General features: G+C 38.8%; 1 protein-coding gene across 3 annotated transcripts in view; it reads right to left on the bottom strand.

The window, feature by feature from the left end:
* MELK (maternal embryonic leucine zipper kinase) overlaps positions 1–14,339 on the bottom strand; it is a 62,137-nt gene extending 47,798 nt beyond the window's left edge. For all 3 annotated transcript variants that reach the window (XM_090275919.1, XM_090275920.1, XM_090275921.1), the window contains exons 1-6: positions 14,248–14,339; positions 12,108–12,193; positions 10,128–10,244; positions 6,855–6,998; positions 5,715–5,783; positions 3,810–3,902 (exon numbers count right to left, since the gene is read on the bottom strand). In XM_090275919.1, the coding sequence (XP_090132045.1) occupies positions 3,810–3,902; positions 5,715–5,783; positions 6,855–6,998; positions 10,128–10,244; positions 12,108–12,193; positions 14,248–14,305 (567 nt within the window). In that variant the 5' untranslated portion in view covers positions 14,306–14,339. The remainder of the gene's footprint in view (positions 1–3,809; positions 3,903–5,714; positions 5,784–6,854; positions 6,999–10,127; positions 10,245–12,107; positions 12,194–14,247) is intronic.
* Positions 14,340–19,303: the final 4,964 nt, after the last annotated feature.

Genomic DNA, 19,303 nt, shown 5'->3' with positions numbered 1-19,303 from the left:
TCTACTCATGCTTCACTTCTTAAATCCTTTCACACAAGCAACAACTGGCCTCAGTGAGCCCTCAGCCCCCAACCTCTTGCTAAGTAGCCCCAGGCCCCGCACTAGCAGCAGCCAGCCTCGATTCACAGCTTAGCTTTATCTGGCAATCTCCAAGCCCAGCACAAAGTACCAGCCATCTCAGACTGCTTTATAGCTCATGTAGGGTGGCCCTGGGCATAACGCAGGTAGGGGCTGACCTTGGCCTGCACCACCCAGGAAACCCCAGGGCCTGTGCATCCAGTGGACAGCTACAAACCACATAAGAGAAGCACCACCCTGCCCCTGCACCGCTGATCCTCCACAGAGGGTGGAGGTTGGTGGTCAGTGGTCAGAGCCAGTCCTTGCAGCTGACTGGCCTGGGTAGATCCCTCCTATTGACCTGCCAAAAGCAACCAAGGTTCAACTACAAGCGGAGGGTGTACTCAGCCCACATGAAGGGCACACCTCCAGTACCCAGCTTGGGTGATAAGGGAGGCTGTGCGACTGGACCCTACAGGAAGGACATCTACTACATTAGGTCACACTACCAAGACAGGGAGTCATAGCAGCTCTCCCTAATATATACAAACAAATGCAGGGAGGCTGCCAAAACAAGGAGACAAAGAAACATGGTCCAAATGAAAGAACAGAACCAAATGCCAGAAAAAGAACCAAACAGAATGGAGATAAGCAATCTATCAGATGCTGAGTTCAAAACGCTGGTTATAAAGATGTTCAAGGAACTTAGTGAGGACCTCAACAGCATAAAAGAGATCCAATCAGAAACAAAGGATACAGTAAGTGAAATAAAGAACAATTTACAGGAAAACAATAGTAAAGTAGATGAAGCCAAGACTCAAATTACTGATTTGGAACATAAGGAAGCAAAAGACAATCAATGAGAACAATATGAAGAAAGAAGAATCCAAAAAAAATGAGGATAGTATAAGCAGCCTCTGGAACAACTTCAAGAGGTCCAACATTCGCATCATAGGGGTGCCAAAAGGAGAAGAGGAAGAAGCAAGAAATCAGAAATCTATTTGAAAAAATAAAAGAAAACTTCCCTAATTTGGTGAAGGAAACAGACAGGCAAGTCCAGGAAACACAGAGTCCCAAACAAGATAAGCCCAAAGAGGACCACATCAAGATACATCATAATTAAAATGCCAAAGGTTAAAGATAAAGAGAGAATCTTAAAAGAAGCAAGAGAAAAGAAATTAGTTACCTATAGGGGAGTTCCCATAAGACTGTCTGCTGATTTCTCAAAAGAAACTTTGCAGGTTAGAAGAGATTGGCAAGAAATATTCAAAGTCATGAAAAGCGGGGACTTATAGCCAAGATTGCTCTACCCAGAAAAGCTATCATTTAGAATAGAAGGGCAGATAAAGAGCTTCCCAGACAAGAAAAAATTAAAGGAGTTCATCATCACCAAAACATTATTATATGAAATATTAAAGAGACTTATTTAAGAAAAAGATCAAAACTATGAAAAAAAAATGGCAATACATTTTTTTCAAAAGATTTTTATGTTACGTATATTTTACCACAGTTGGGGGAAAGAGTATATAGCATGATTCCAGGACTATGACACATGCTCAGTAAAAGTTTTTTCCCTTTCCTATGATGCTCTGAGAAGGCCAACAACACTTTTGTGGTATTTCTGCCCAAAATGCATAACCTGAAGGTAATTATAAGGAAGCATTCGACAAATTCAAATTGAGGGATATTCTACAAAATAACTGACTTCCTCAAAAATGTACAGGTCAAGTAAGATAAAGAAAGCCTAAGGAGCCCTGGCCGGGTAGCTCAGTTGGTTGGAACATCGTCCCAATACAACGAGGTTGCAGGTTTGATCCCCAGTCGAGCCACATACAGGAATCAACCAATGAATGCATAAATAAGTGGAAAAACAAATCAATAATCAATGTTTTTCTCTCTCTCTCTTTAAAATCAATACATTATTTTTAATTAAAAAAAAAGAAATGGAAACCAACCATATGGGAAAATATATTTGCCAATGATATCTCAGACAAGGGATTGATCTCCAAAATATATAAAGAACTCATACAACTCAACACCAAGAAGACAGACAACCCAATTAAAAAATGGGCAAAGGACCTGAACAAATACTTCTTTAAAGAGGACACACAGAGGTTCCATAGACATATGAAAAAATGCTCAACATCACTAGCCATCAGAGAGATGCAAATAAAAACCACAATGAGATACCACCTCACACCAGTCAGAATGGCCATCATCAACAAATCAACAAACAACTTGTGCTGGAGAGAAGCGGAGAAATGGGAACCCTGGTGCATTGCTGGTGGGAAAAAAAAGAAAGAAAACCTAAGGAACTTTTCCAGATTAAAGAAGACCAACAAAATAAGACAACTAACTGCAATGCATGAGCCTGCCCCGAATCCTGCACTGGAGGAAAAATATAGCTATATAAAACATTATTTGTACAACTGATACCATTTGAAGATGAATTGTGGATTAAATAAAAGGTATCAAATGTTAAATTCCCTGATGTTGACAACTAAAGTACAGTTATAAAAGAGAACATCTTGCTTGTAGGAAATATATAGAGTATTTGAAGATAAAGGCATAGCCCTGGCTGGTATGGCTCAGTGGATTAAGCACTGGCCTGTGAACCAAAGGGTCACTGGTTTGATTCCCAGTCAGGGCACATGCCTGGGTTGCAGGCCAGGTCCCCAGTTGGGATTGCATGAGAAGCAAACACCCATTGATGTTTCGCTCCTTCTCTTTAACCCTCTCTTCCCCTCCCTCTAAAAATAAATAAATTAAAAAAGAAAAAAAGATAAAGGCATATGTTTCCAACTCACTCTCAATTAGTTGAAAAAATAGTATGCACGTGTATAAACGTAAAGAAAGGCAAATAGGAAAAGATGTAAAAAATTATGAAATTGACTAAATATACACAGAAATTTCTGGTTCCACACTGGCAACTGTTCTTTAAGTTTGAGACTATATCCAAATAAAAAGTCACCAAAAACAAGTTAGTTCCCATCTTAGTTAAGTAAACTGGCATATCTCAAAGTTTCTCCCACATAACACTAGTTCCAAAAGATACTCACTATATAAAAAGTGGATTCTGTAGACAAGTAAAATTGAGACCGGCTGCTATCTGTGACAGTCCCCTTCCAAAGGAGCACACTATACAAGAGCATATCAAGGATTTGGAGATGTCCTGAACTAAAGAAAACTGTCCATCCTGGCCAGTATTTCCTGAGTTTTTGATGATTTAAACTTTCTTACGGTATCAGTATCAGCAAAATTAGTACTCCAGAAAATGGAAGGGGCTGATTAGCTTGCAGCAGTTAGTGGTAAAGCAGACAATAATGAGGCCTTCTGAGCCAGGGTCTCCTACACAGGACCACAAGCCTAGAGTAGTTGGCTATGGACAAAGTATAGATTTTTTCTGTGCTAACCAGCAACTCTGAAAACTGAGCCCACAACCCTGGCCTTGTGCTCTACCTGGCTGGACTAACCAGTCTTAACTATGACACTGTTTAACACAAAAGCAACCACAAAAAGGACTCCAGAAATATATCCTTGCTTCAGAAGTATATTATGTTATTATATTTATTACAAGTTGTTTATTTCATTTATTACTTTATATATCTCACTCTCTGAATAGCTTGAACTCTTTAATTAACAAGATTACTTCTTACCTCATCATTACGTCCCAAGTGCACAGGGCCTGACCCACTACAGATAACCAATAAATGTATATTGATTATATACTGAATTAACCAATAAATAATTACCTCTGATCCCAGATATGATTTGCCTTGTATTAATTCAGGTGCTGCATAAGCAAGGCTCCCACAGCATGTCTGTAGATGGTAATCCTTGTTACCCTGTCAATAAGATACAAATGAAACACATTAATTACAGCCCTTAAGAGAATTAAACTGTTCAGCACAAGCAAAGAGAAGTGAGAAAAAGAATTACCCCAAATAATAAAAGACTTCTGGGGCCAAGTCAGTGCTCTCTGCCTACATGCATGCATGCACGTGTGGTTTCATCTGCTCTGGATCCAGTAGCAATACAACCTGGCAAGAGCAAAACCCTTCCCCCCTCAGCTAAGTCAGGTTCATACTTCCCTACACATCTATTTGCATTATAATCGACCTACCATACATTCAAGCACCCATGTCTTCCCACCCCCGGGTACTCAAGGAAAAAAAGATTATTTCTTTATGGATCCTATCTCCAATATCAAATTTTCACTGTAATACAGAGGGGCTTTGCTTTTCCTTAAGAGGGAGAGAGCGATATGCTACATAGAACGATGCCTTGGGAGTCTGATTTCTAGTCTCAGTTATAACACCCATCATGACATGAACTTCCAGATCCAGTAAAATGAAGAATCTGCTCAACCGCCTCTGCACCCCAATAGAAGTATCAAGACATAGTGAAAATGATAGTACCGCCCAACACTTGGAGTACAGAGCTCTACAACTGGCAAATGACTTGTGAAATTGTGAGGCTTCATTTACAACTGCAACAACATGCCCAGAAGAGAGTTCCCCGGCAGAAGGCTAAGGCACTCCTCTTCCGCCAGCCCCTGCTTTTTTAGTTGGTGCCTGTGTGTATCAGTATGTGTCAGCCATAAGCAAAGGGTAATGGAGTCTGTCACAAACCTTCTCCATGGCCTCCAGTGGAGAACGTGACTTAAACCAGTTTATCTGCTCAAAGTATGTTTTATCTTTATATATCAGCCAATCAAAAAAAAAAAAACACCTTTCTACTATTTGGGTACCCAGACACAAGGGTCCACTGACAATCTCTGAAGAGCCAAGGGAAGGAGAGAAAAGTCAGAAAGAATCAGACATTCAGCCGAAAGGGCAAAATCTGAATCCCTGTGCACCTAACTAATTCTGATTGGGGCAGGAAATAATCATGGGGCTACAAAAGCCTGCAATTTCTTAATGAGTGTAAACAGCTCATTTCAGAGACTGAGTAATCAATAGACAACTCAGGAGGAAGCCTCCAACAGGCAGCCACACAAGACAGCAGAGGTGGAAAGTTCCAAGTCACCTCAAAGAGAAGGTACATTGGCAAATGCCAGTCTCAACCATGGAAATTAAGAAAATACATAAAAGTATGAATTTAAAAGCATATATGAACTTTTTACTTCTTTTGTAAGGAAAGGGGACCATCTCTCAAAATGAAACTAATTATTAGTTAAGTAACCATTCAGATAACAAAGAATAGATTTATACTAAAGTCCCAAAACACATATGAACAAAGGCATCATCTAGTGGCAACATACTCAAACTGCAAACACATGATCAACACTCATGTCTTGTGTCACCTCAGTGCTGCAGATTCTCTCATGGCTTACCCATGGGGTCTTCTGCAGGACCAACTCTGGACCTAGAGCGATGGTTCTCTATCTTGGCTACGTATTAGTCATTTAGAGAACTTACAAAAGGGATGAAATTTAACATTCTTCTCAATGGCTGCAACCAGGCTCAATAAACACTTAGTGGAAGCCTTGGCCAGCTAGCTCAGTTGGTTAGAGCATCATTCCAGTATACCAAGGTTGAGGGTTTGATCCCCACTCAGGGCACATACAAGAAACACTTAGTGGAAGTCTGTGCAAAATAACACACCTTAGTGTGCATTTACAAAGGAAATAGATACATTTTTATTTCTGCACTTACCTTGGGTTTCGCACAGAGACCAAAGTCAATCAGCTTTACTTTATAATATTCATCAAACAACAAATTTTCCTGGAAAAACAAAGATATTTTCATAATTAAATAATGGCTTCTTTATAACACATTCCACCTCTAGCCATTTCTACACATGATTTAAGGTTTTTATATTTAAAAGCCTGAGTACAAAAGAGTGACAATCATCTAAAAGAAGAACGAAACGACAAGAGGTATATAAAGGGAGAGGGGAGAAATGTTGATAACTATATCCCACCTTCCCTCAAGACACGTTAGCATAGGCGATTTTCTTCTTGGTGCTATGAGGCTCAACTACAAGCACACAATGTGTGCTAAAGGCAGATTTAAGCCAAAAGAGTGAGCTCAAATCAGAGCACTGGGTATAAAAACAGGGAAAAGGACAGTGACACTGCCATATTCCGCTGGACCATTTCTAGGTCCCTGACCCCAGTACCAAGAAACATTAAAATCCATGTTCACCAGCACCCATCATTCAGAGCTTGCAGACTTAAAAAAAGTATTCACATTTTTATTCTGTCCTTGAAAAGTACAGTCTGTCCATGCACTGAACTGTACCTTTCTGAGGTATAATGGAATTAAAAAATCAAGGAAGATGTGGTTAGGAAGAGTACTGAATGAAAAGTACTTAAAACTCTTTTTTGCTAGAGATAAAATCCTGAGGTTTATATTCCACGGCTGATTAGAAAGACATTTATAATGTCACACCCAATCGGCAAGATAAATAGAATGTCAATAATAAGTTCATTGAAAAAAGCCTACTAGAAGTCTAAAGGAAGGGGGAGTGATATGTTATAGTGGAAAAAAGAAAAAGGCAAAGACAGATTCTAACACAGCCAGTGTGGCTCAGTTGGTTGGATGTCAGCCCACAAACTAAAAGGTCACCAGTTCAATTCCCAGTCAGGGGACATGCCTGGGTTGCAGTTTCGGTCCCCAGTTGGGGCGCATACAGAAGGCAGCCAATAGATGTTTCTCTCCCTCTCTTTCTCCCTCCCTTCTCCTCTCTCTAAAATAAAAAATTTTTAAATAGATTATAAACAGAAACAACTTAGTAATAACAAGTACATGACACTGAGCTCTCAAGTGACCATGTGTGACTCAGTCACTTACTGGTTTGAGGTCCCTGTGAGCATAGCCCTGGCTGTGTACGTAAGCAACTGCAGAGACGATCTGACGGAAGACAACTCGTGCCTCCTCCTCCGACAGGCGATCCTGGGAAATTATGTAGTCAAACAGCTCTCCTCCAGGGCAATACTTCAACAGCAACAGAGTCATACAGATATTGTTACTACTTATAGAAGTCACCTCAGAGGAATTTAAAATAAAAAATCATACTTCACTCAAAGATATTAATTAAACTTATTAGCAAGGGACCTGAGTGATGCATATTAAAAAATACACTCTCAGGATCAAACAAGTCAACAATTATTCCAGGAAAGAACAATAGCTCTTGATCTCAAGCAATTTTATTACCAGTAACTAATAGTAGAACCAAGTACCACTGTGATTTCTAAGTTCATTCAGAGTTTAACATTTTTATGGCAAAGTACTAAAACCCATTCTCATCTTCAGGCACTCACATTGAGTGTGGTTACCTGAAACAAACGAACAAAAAAAAAAACCGGCAGCAATCACTGCTTCTGCATCCCAAAGACCAGTGATTTTAAGTCTGTACCAGGAGCCCAGCTCCACGGAGGCCATGGAGAATAGAGTCCAGAGCACAAAGCTTTAGGCTTTCCATCCCTTCTTCTCCAGAACAACTCCATTTTTCTGTAAACGGGGGTTTCCATTTAAGACTTTATTTCATTTTAGCTGTATCAATTTAAATTTTAGTGTTATAGTATATAGCCTTTGATCTCCTAGTTCCATGTTTAGAAATTGTTCCTGAAGATACACTCTCATAACAAAAACAACACACATTCAAGATCATTCACTGAAGTAGAACTGTTTGTAACAACAAAAGACTGGAAGCAACCCAAATATGTTCACACTATATAAATTATGGCACTGGTATAAAATGGAATTCTGTGTAGCTATAAAAAAAGAGGAAGCTCTTCACAAACTGATATGAAACAAGCTCGAGTATGAAGTGAAAAAAGCAAGGTGTAAAAGAGTATTATTGATGTGGTAACTTGCAAAAAGCATTCTGCTGAACAAAAGAAGCCAAACACAAGAGTATAGACTGTATGATTCTATTTATATCAAGTCCTAGGAACGATAAAACAATTACATGGTGACAGCAGTCAGATCAGTGGTTGTGCAAAGAGCAGTGGGCAGGTGGGGTTACAGGGATTAACATCGAAGAGTCAGAAGAAAACTTCCTGATGAAAACGTTTTCTCCCTTGACTGGGGTGAGAAGTCCACAGACGTGTACCTTTTTCAAACTGTACACCTAACGTGTGCATTTTATCATATAAAAATTGTACCTCAATAGTCAGTGTTTTTCAATGCTACCCAATAAAACTGATATTAAAAAGCCTACTCTACATTTTCAAATAAAGAAATATAAAATAAAGCAAAACAAAAACATCAAAAATCTCTATAAAGGTACATAGATGGTCTCTAAACTAAAATGTTAAGTGGGAAAAAAAAATGAAATACAGAATACAGTATGTGACCATTTGTTTGACAGAAACCAATAGGCTACACACACATATATTTTGTTTAAAATATAAATAGGTATTCATAAGTGCATGGAAAAGCTATAGGAAGGAAACACAAGAAAACTTGGTGACTGGGATACAGGAGAGAGAATTTTACTTTTTAACATATACTCTCTTACACCTCTTAAGTTTTGTCCTAGGTTCATGAAGGTGTTTTTTGTTGGTTTGGTTTGGTTTTGTTATTTAAGTATTTAATTTGGACAAAAGGATCAGCTTTTTAAAAAGGCTTTAAAATCGCCACTGTTGACCATGTGGGTGGATCTACAATGTAATAAGAAGATGGTTCTAGGTCTAACACTTACAGCATTATGAATTTTAAAAACGTGCTTTTAAAGCAGAGCTCATCTGTGAAAATGATGTATGGTTACAAATTATTTGGCTGAGACTAAGGAAAATGAAACAAGAGATGAATGATGCAAGTTCTAAAGACTTTATGCTTCAAGCCAGAAAGGGCAGGTTAAAACAAGAGAATCTGGTTCATATAACACATGCACTGAAGGCTACCTAAAGGCTGTGGGTTGAACTGTGTTTCCCAAAGATATGTTTAATGTCATCAAGTCCTAACACTCAGTACCAGTAATGGTGACCTTACTTGTAAATAAGATCTCTGTAGATGTAATCAAATCAAATGAGGTCATACTGGATGAGGGTGGACCATTTGAGGACAGAGGCAGAAAACAGTGACATATCTATAAGCCGAGGAACGCCAAAGATTACCAGCAACCATCAGAAGCTAGGGAAGAGGCAAAGACCAGATTCTCCAGAAAAAAGTTTGCCCACACTTTGATTTTAGACTTCTAGCCTCCAGAACTGTAAGACCAGACATTTCTACTGTTTTAAACCCCGAGTTTGTGGTAATTTGTTACAGCAGCCCTAGATTAATACACTATATAAACTGAAATGAATCCTTCCCACTAGCAACAAAGTCTAACGTACTCTGTCCATGACACCACCCCTCCCCATGAGGAGTATATTACAAAGGGTATGTTTACAATGAATTGCCAACTTATTATATTTGTTTACTTGATCTAAATTGTTATAGGCAAAACTCAAACAGGTAAGCCACTTAATATCTATTCTAATCTTTCAGGTAAAATGTACTTTTCTCTTAATAATTGATAATGTGAATGGAAATGGTATGAATGTAGGTTTCCACCCAAAATTCATATATTGAAGCCCTAACGCGCAGAGATGACATTAAGGAGGTGGCATTTGGGACATGATTAGCACATGAGGGTGAAGCCCTCATGAAAGAAATCAATGCTCTCATAAGAGACTCTTGAGAGTGGAGGGAGGTAGGAGAGGGTAAAGTGGGGAATAAATAGTGATGGAAGGAGACTTGATTTGGGGTGGTGAACACACAATACAATATGCAGCTGATGAAGTACAAAATTGTAGGCCTAAAACTTATATAATTTCATTAACCAATGTCACCCCAATAAATTCAATTAAAAATTTTTTTTAAAAAGAGGCTCCAGAGAGATCCCTTGCACCTTCTATCATGTAAGGACACAGAGAGAAGGCTCCAGTGCTGAACCAGGAAGAGAGCCTTCGCCCAACCATACTGGTACTTGACCTTGGTATTCCCAGTCTCCAGAACTATGAAAAATAAATTTCTTTTGTTCATAAGCTTCCCAGTATGTGATATTTGTTACAGCAGCTCAAACAGACTAAAACAGTGAATAAATAAATGCCTTTAGGTCCCTGTAACACTACAAACCTCAAGAACCATGAATATTTTGTTGGCTGTCTCTAACACATGGTAGAGTTGACATATATGCTGATGTCTCAGGTTCTTCAAGGCATCAATCTCTGTTTTGATCCGAGGCAAATCACTCTGTGACAAAACATTGTATTAACTACGCAGTAAATCAATGTGGGAAGTGCTTCAAGCATCAACATCAACAGCTTTAATACTGAGTAGCAAAAGCAATCAACAGCCTCAAAACAAATTGTTCAACAATACAGAAAAAATATAACAAAACTTATTTGTATGTACATTAAAAAAAAAAAAAGAAAAGGCCTTGAGTGTTTTATGAAAGACAAGTTCAGTGTGGGTCAATAGTACAAAGTCTAGAAAAAATTTTTAAATCTCCAATTCCCTTAGAAGGTTAGCATTCCAAACAAGGAAAATGACAGAAACACTCCTTTGTGTGCATGCCTGAGCTACCACTTTCATTCTTAGCAATGTTCCACAGAGGCATGCTGAACTAAAAATCAGTGAACGTAGGTGAAAAGTATGAGGGTATTCACTGTCTCAGTCTCCCGATTTTTCTAGAGGCTTGAAAGTTTTCAAAATAAAAAGCTGGTTGGAAAGGAGGAGGAAGCCAAGCTGAAAGAATTTAAAAATCCATGTTAAAGACAGAAATTTAGAAATCTATGAAGTAATAATGCAAAACTTTATAATAAAAATAGATTCAATCTAATCATCAGTGGCTTAAGATCCAATTATCTACAACTCTGCAACCAGATGTCAGGTCCTGACCAAGAATCAATTATAACTTTGACTATTCTAACATAATAATCTTATTTTTTCTTTTTGGGGGGAGTGGGAGTCTAATAACTAAGACCCTGGAAGTAATTAAAATATCATGCAAGTCTTAGGAAGTAACTAAAATAAGCATAACTACAGAAAGTATAAAAAGCTTAGAAATAAGTTAATGAATTTTTAATTGAGAGAGAGAAACATCAATTTGTTGTTCCACTGATTTATGCATTCATTGGTTGATTCTCATATGTGCTCTGACTGGAGAGCGAACCTGTAACCCTGGCATATCGGGATGATGCTCTAACCAACTCAACTACCCAGCAAGGGCTTAGAATAAGTTTTGAGTATCAGTGTGGTAACACATTTTGTTTTCTATATAAGCGCTTGTAGCGTCAAGTGACTAAGTCATACTAAAGCTGAAATTGAAGTTTAAATTGCTTAAGGAAATTAATCAGATCTGCAATCAATGTTTAAATGCTCAAGAAAAGTGGTTTTTAATGCCTTTTTATTCACTTTGTAAATATAATATTGAGCACGGATAAACAAAAATATTGAAGAGCCTGAATTACTGGTTGAAACTAAATCATATGAGCAATGATAAATTAGAAAAAAAAAAGACCTCTCAGAATACAAACACTGGAAAGTGTATAAAAGACCCATAAAGATCATCAAAAGAGACAGATTATCCCTTAATACAAAAGCAAAAAACTTTATTTTATTACCAAGACCACAAACTGAATGGGCTGCATTAGGAGGTAATGAGCAGCTCATTCCTAGAAGCATTCATGGAGAAGAAGAAGAGGCTGATCAAGAAAAGGAAGATTTCATTAGGTAATTTCTAAGGTCACTTTGAATAAAATTCTGGGATGTAAGACCTACCTATACTATAAAATAAGATAATATTGAGTAAGAGTATTATGAGAGGATAAAGGGAAATATTAATATCCAGGAACACCTCCGAGTCCGTGAAACAATGGCAGAAAAATGGATCCCACAGGCTTCAAATATACGTCATTGCCTCCCATTAAAATTAAGGACAAAATAACCCCTTCCCCCAGGTTACTTTGTAAAACCTGCCAGTTATACATAACTGGCAATTTAAAAAGCAAGAAGAATTATCCTAATAAAATAGTAACTAGAACATTAGAGCAAATTTGGGTTTTAATTTTAAAAACTCATCTATAAATACTTTTAAAATAATTTTAAACTTACCCCTAGTGCACTTTTATCCATGATTTTTATAGCTACCATTTCTCCAGTGAGGATATGGCAGGCAAGTTTGACCTTTGCAAAGCCACCTAAGTGTAGGAAAATTATTAAGAGATAAGCAAGACTGACCCAAATATCAACATCAGAGCAAATTGAGGACTCAGGAACAAATACTGTTCTACATGTTTTTAAAAGGCTCTATCGATCCATACTTTCCCATGAGTTTATGGCTCTTTCTTCCTGCTGCTTCCAAAGTGTTAGCCATTATGCTTCCAATGTCTAGCTGAACTTTTTTTACTGTGATAGTATATCATTAATTTTTTATATTTTTATTGTCTATTCTACTAGCTGTCCCATTTTTTTCCCTTTAGCCTCCCAATCCAGCCCACCCCTCGCCCACAATCAATCCCCTCTGTTGTCCGTGTCCATGAGTCATTCATACATGCTCTTCGACTAAACCCTTCCCCTTCCCTCCACCACTCTCCCCCGCAACCCTCCTCTCCTCCTACATCTGTCAGTCTGTTCCATGTTTCCATGCCTCTGGTTCCGTTTTTCTCGTTAGTTTATTTTGTTCATTAGATTCCAGTTATAAGTAAGGACATATGGTATTTGTCTTTCACTGACTGGCTTACTTCACTTAGCATAATAGTCTACTGTTCCATCCATGCGTAAGTTCTTTTGAATTGGTGTTTCAGGATTCTATGGGCATATTCTCAGCAATTCAGTGGAATCGCTGGGTCATAAGGCAGTTCCATTTTTAATTTTTTGAGGAAATTCCACAGTTTTCCACAGTGGCTGCACCAGTGGCTGCATTCCCACCAACAGCGCACGAGGGTTCCCTTTTCACCACATCCTCACCAGCACTTGTTTGTTGATTTGTTGATGATGGCCATTCTGACAGGTGTGAGGTGGTATTTCATTGTGGTTTTAATTTGCATCTCTCTAATGGCTAGTGATGTTGAGCATTTTTTCATATGTCTACGGGCCATCTATAAGTCCTCCTTAGAGAAGTGTCTATTCAGATCCCTTTGCCCAATTTTTAATTGGGTTGTTTGTCTCCCTGGTTTTGAGTTTTTATAAGTTTTGGAGATTAAACCCTGTCCGATGTTTGCCTTTCTGATGTTGAGTTCTTTATATATTCTGGAGATTAAACCCTTGTCCAATGTAGCACTAGCAAGTATGTTCTCCAGTGTATCTTTAATTTTTTAATGAACAAGTAGGAAAACAGAATTCACTCTTTAGAAATTTGCTTTATAATTAATATTGCTAGAACACAATGGGAAGCTGCTGAGACAAAAGTAATATGAAACTTCCATTCAGTTGTAAAACTGTGAAGATAAGCAATTATGTTTCAAAACTGGATCAAAAGCTAGAAAATGTCTACACTTAGGTATCTAAAAGAAAGTGCCAACTTAACATTTCTAAAAAGAAGCTCCTGGTAGTCTTCCCCAGGTGCTCAGGCCAAAAAACCCAGGGGCCATCCTTAACCCTTCTCTTCTGTCTCATACCCCATGTCCAACCCATCAACAAATCCCATTGGCTCTGTCTTCAAAATATATCAGTGGTTAGTTACCTTGGGGAGGGTAAAGAAAGGTAGTGACTGAAAATATTCTTGACATGAGCAGGAAGCATAGGGGTATATATGTATATAAAACTCCGCCAAGATTGGTGCACTTTGTATCTTTGTGTTAGACCTCAATAAACCAAAATACACATGCGTATATGTATGTGTGTGTGTGTCTGAATACAGAATCCCACCCTTTCACTACCTTCGCTACTGTCACACTTGTCCAAGTCATTGTCTCTAGCATCATCCACCTGAATTACTACAATAACCTCCTAGCATCACTCTGCTTCTGCCCTTGTCCTCCTTACCCAATCTTTTCACAACCAGAGAGTGACCCTTAAAAACAGAGGTCAGACCACTCCTTGGTTCAAAACCGTCTAATGACTTTTATTTTAAATAAAATAACTCACAAGGCCTCTCCTACTACTCTCCTCTCTCTTGCTCCACTTTTTTCTTATTAATAGGTTGAAGAATTTTAAAACTATGTAGTTTAAACCAGAAAGCTTGTGACTGTCCAAATACACTATCCTCTCAAAGAGTTGATCTATGCTCTCTCCCCAAGGAAAAAAAAATTACCTGTCCCAATAGTTTCATATAATTCATAATATTTGAGAAGTTCATCATAATCTTTCATAGTCCTTCTTGAATTTCACTCAAAATTACAAAAAAAACCCTGTAAAACAGAAATAGTACAAGATCAAAAAAGGAACTATTATGAGATTATATTCTCTACTCTTATAACTACAAATATAAATAAGTCTTGGGTGTATATATAATACTGGAAAAACTGATTAGCCACATGAAAAAAAAAAACACACTAGATTCCTATCTCACACCATACATAAAAATCAATTCCAGATCAAGTAGAGATTTAAATATGAAAAGTAATCCTTTAAAACTTTTAATAGAATACTGTCATGATTTCAAGATAGAAGAGAATCTTTAAAAGTGGTAAGTGTAAAATATACATTAAGCAATTTTAAAATTAAGGACTTCTGCACATCCAAAGACAGTATGTTTTTAAAAACAACATAAATCTGAAAAAATATTTCCAACACTTATAACAACTGATTTTTATGCAAAATAGACTCCAAGTCAACAATACAGAAAAAGGCAACCCAAAAGAAAATAAGCAAATGAAATACAAAAGCATTTCACAAAGAAACACAAATTACCAATAAAAACAAAGGATATGCTTTTAGCTGACTTTACAGACTAGCAGTGTATCTGGCAGAACTAGTCAGACTATTAACATGAATGTTCTTTTATTCATTCATTTATATATACAGATGTGTTTACTGAGTACCCATGGTGTGCCAGACCGATGCTTGGCACTAAAGCTATAATGGAGAAGAAACGAAATGTGGTTGCTGCCCTCATGGATCTTGCATTCCAGTAGAGAAGACAAACAGCAAATCATCAGATGATAAAATTAAATAATTACAATTTGTTATAAATACTGGAAAAAGAAATAAGCAACAGTGGTTAGAATGAATCACTAAGGTAATATTTAAGCCAAAACCTAATTCAAAGGATAAGAAGTGAGAAAAAGTGATGTTATCAGCCTGTCTGGTCATCAGACTGGGTATTCCTACCAAAACTTGAACAATGTTTCCAACAGGACCTGGACAAGACCATGTAAACAATGTTCTATACAAAGTTGTTAAAATGAGAATGATCTTTTATTTGACTTGCTGCAACTTTCTCACCAATGATATCCTCAGCCCCATGTCATTCTAAGATACCCAAATGCTGAAATGTCTCTGCTCTTTGATAGCAGCCTTTCCAAAACTGGTCCCTGCTTCCCTAATTCCTTCTTAAAATCACCCCACATAATTCCAAATCCTATGAGTGCCTTTCAACTCACTCTTTTGTACTGAGACACCCCAAGGTCCTAGGGAGTAAGGTTTCTCTTGCAAACTAAAAACACCTAATTTTTTTTTTTACTACAGGTTGTATTCTTAGTGGTCTTTGGTTGGTGAACCTTAACAGTTGTTGGCCCAAAAAGAATAAAAGGAAAAGGATTCTAGAAAGAAGGAATTTGGGTACAAAGATCCCAGAGGAAGAAAAGTTGACATGTACTGAACTAAAACTGCTTTTAGAAGTATCAGAAAATGGAAGTGCAGATTTAGAGCTGGGGCAATTGGTTAGTCACATGGGGGACAGGGGGAAGCCATTGGATCTCCATCTCACACCATACACAAAGGCAATTATAGTCTAAAGACTTAAGAATGACAAATCTGTAAATGTAGACAGCTGAGGCCTCACCCATTCCAGCTAGGAGTGGTAAGAGGAACAGGCAGAGAAAGAAGTGAGAAAAGAATTAGAAGAATACAGTTTCATGGAAGCCAAGAAGGAAGAAAAAAGTCAAGTCTTAGGACTCCAGTAGGTGCTACAAATTGGAGCTTTCTTTACAGGTAGACATGGGCTGAAAGGTGAACCTATACAGAAATGGTTTCTCTGTAAGGGGCTTTTCTTCCTAGAGGCTAATGTAGCAGGACAAAACTTAAGATTTTAATCTCAGGAAGAGATGCCCCCATACCTCTTAGATAGCCAAGAAGGAATCAGAGGGCCCAGGGAAATGGAGGTCACTGAGTCAGGCACAAATAATCTTCTATATATTCCAGCACAGCACACTGAGGCCCTAGAGTTCACAAAGCAGTTTGAGGCCAAGACCCAGCTAGTTATGAAATCTTCCTTTGCCTGGCCTGTCTCCTGTGTACAAATCTCCCTTGGTGACCTAGCAGTGAACTAGCTATGGCAGTACAGAGTTCAGGGTCCTAGGAGCTCATTCTCTCTAATAATTTGAAAGCTTGAGTAGGTATCACTGACTGGCACCAGGGAAGCAAAGTTCCACCTGGAAAGGGCAGAGTTAATACATCTTGATCACTGCTTCTCAGTAGTTGAAACCCTGGTGCTAGTGCTCATTTCTAGAGCTAGACAGTCTCCCTTCTACAGTACTAGCAGCCCGCTGAGGGCTCTGGGATCGATGGGTGGCCAGCACCATGTTCACTACCTTCAAGTTCTGTTCTTCATCCTGTCTTGGTAAGACGCTGACGCTGAGGATATTTCAAACAAGAAGTAGAATACAGATGGTTTATTATGTGACTTGTAATATACTTAATTAACATTCTGTCCTGCACCCTTGCAGAGGCTTCTAGGAGCACCAGCCAAGAGGCATTCATTCCTAAAGGTGTCAAGGGATTTATTTGCTCATCTTGTTGATCCACAGTAGATACAAGGGAAGGACAGATTCACTGGTGAAACAAACCCATGAAGGTGCAGGAAAGGCATTTCTGATTTCTCCCACACAACATGGTTAAGAGAAACCAAAATATGAACAAAAAATTTAGGAACACTGGCCCCTGAGCAAAGCTGCACACACCTCTGATACACTCCCTCCTTCACCTTCCCCCATTCCACTACCGAAGAAAAATACCAAAGGTGAACTCAAGAACAATTACTCATCCTAGGTGCAAGAGGCCTGATCACTCTCTTGGGATGCCCTCCCATGGGAGTGTCCCTTCTTCCCACAGGTTTCTTGGTGGGAGCCGCTCCTTCTACTGCTAGAGCATTCGGTGCATAGTCCCCCCGTTTAGCGTGAGCTCCTCAAGCCACTACTTTGGGAAAGGGAGAGGAAGAAGTTGGACCCTGAAAAGGGGATGACAACACACAACACATTTCCTTTTTTACTGGGTTTCCCCAGTAAGCTGAGTTGCACGAACAGAAATAACTCGAAGCCTTTCTTTGAATTTCTTTCGCGGAGACAGGGTCATGGAAACGCGGAATGGGAATTCACATCTGTCGAGCTGTTTGGTGGCAAACGCTTTGCCTGCACACCTACCTTACTAACAACGGTGCGGTAAGTACGATCATTATGCCCACTTACAGAGGAGGAAAACGTGGGCGTCGGATAAGCTAAGTATCTCAACCAGAGAACTAGATCGGTAAGGTGTGGCTCCGGTAAAATTCTCAGCCGGGAGCAGACTGGGCTCGCGCCGCGTACTGCCGGGACATCGGCAGCAGACACTAACCTGAGGGGCCGAGGGCCGGACAGAGTGCGGCCGGGAGCAGGGACAATGGTGCCCACCTGGTGTCTGGGAAGAAGCTGCGACTGCGGAGAGTTCCTCTGAGCCTTTTGGGTCCTGCGGTTGAAACCGCTTCCGCCCGCCAAAGGAATCAAACCTCCGGGGCCGGAAGGGGCGGGGTGAGGCGAGGCGGGGCGGGGCGGGGGCGTGCGCGCCGGGTCTCAGTGAGGCGGGGGCGCGCGTTCGTTCTCGGCCGGAAGCGGAAAGTGCTGGCCGAGCAGTGGGTGCCCAAGTGGCCCTTAGGGTAGGTAAAAAGTGATTTGTGGCCTCGGTCTTCAAACTGGGGTACGTCTCTCCCTGAGGGCATGTTGAGGTTCTGTAGGTGTCGTAGACACACCAAATTTCCACATAATTCAACTTTCTTACTTTGTTTCCTAAAATTGATCTGCCGAGACGTCGCTAGTAGTCGTGGTTCTTATTTTAGTCCTCCCCTCCAAATCTTACTAAAATGTGGTGCCATGAGGAAAAACTACCCCAGAGACCAAATTGTCCATTAGATCATTAAAGATTGCAGAAACACCAAGCCAGCATAGTAATTGAAATCTTTCTAATATACTTTGCTGTTTGCTCATTATGTGATTTTCATTGCTGTATAAATTACCATTGTAGTGATAACTTGATCCAGGAGAAAAAAAAAAAACTACAGGAAAGAAAAGTATTAAATACAAATTTACATATGTATTTTTTAAATAGACTTTTTCTTAGCACAGGTTTAGGTTCAGGGCAAATTTGAGAGGAAGGTACAGAACACTCTGCCCCACACATGCATAGCCACTCCCATATTAATATCCCCCACCAGAGTGGTACATATGTTACAACTAATGAACCTACATTGACATATTATCACCCAAACACCATGTACATGTGAGTTTTAGACCAATGTATGTTGACATATATCCACCATTATAGTATCATGTAGCTTCACTGCCCTAAAAATTCTGTGCTCTGCCTATTTGTGAAGCTATGTAGAGTATATGTGTATTTTTATCGCAATGAAGTACAATAGGGTGCTGGATAAAAGATTTTCAAGCCAAAGAATTACATTAAGATAATATTCTGTGGAATGGAAATGAGTAAGGAGGTAAAAGAAAATAAGTGTTTAAAAATAGTTTGTGTATTTTTGTTTATGCATTTTTTAAATGGATGGTGGTAGGTATCAAATCACTTCAGTATTTCCCATCCACTGGATATCTTTAAAGGAGTGCTGTTAAAGCTTTACTTTGAAATGTTTACAATAATCCAACTTTAAAAAACATATACGGGGGTGGGCAAAAGTAGGTTTACCGTTGTAAGCACACAAAAAGAGTTTATTCTTACATTATTATTTATTGTATTGTTTATTTGTATTATAACTGTAAATCCCCTGTATTTATAATAATCCATAAATTTCATCCTTTCTGACCGTTCAAAATTAATTATGATGAAAAAGTTTAGATGTCTATTTAAATTTTTTCGAAATAATTTTGAGCGTACACATTCAAGAGTTTAAATATTACTGAATTAAGTAAAGTAATTATGCTACTAGAGAAAACAGTTTAGTGCAA

Source organism: Furipterus horrens, unplaced genomic scaffold (genome assembly GCF_987537825.1).
Source record: "Furipterus horrens unplaced genomic scaffold, mFurHor1.1.pri manual_scaffold_4, whole genome shotgun sequence".
NCBI lineage: Eukaryota > Metazoa > Chordata > Mammalia > Chiroptera > Furipteridae > Furipterus > Furipterus horrens.
Note: the sequence above shows the minus strand (reverse complement) of the source record. Positions and strands in the feature narration are given on the sequence as shown.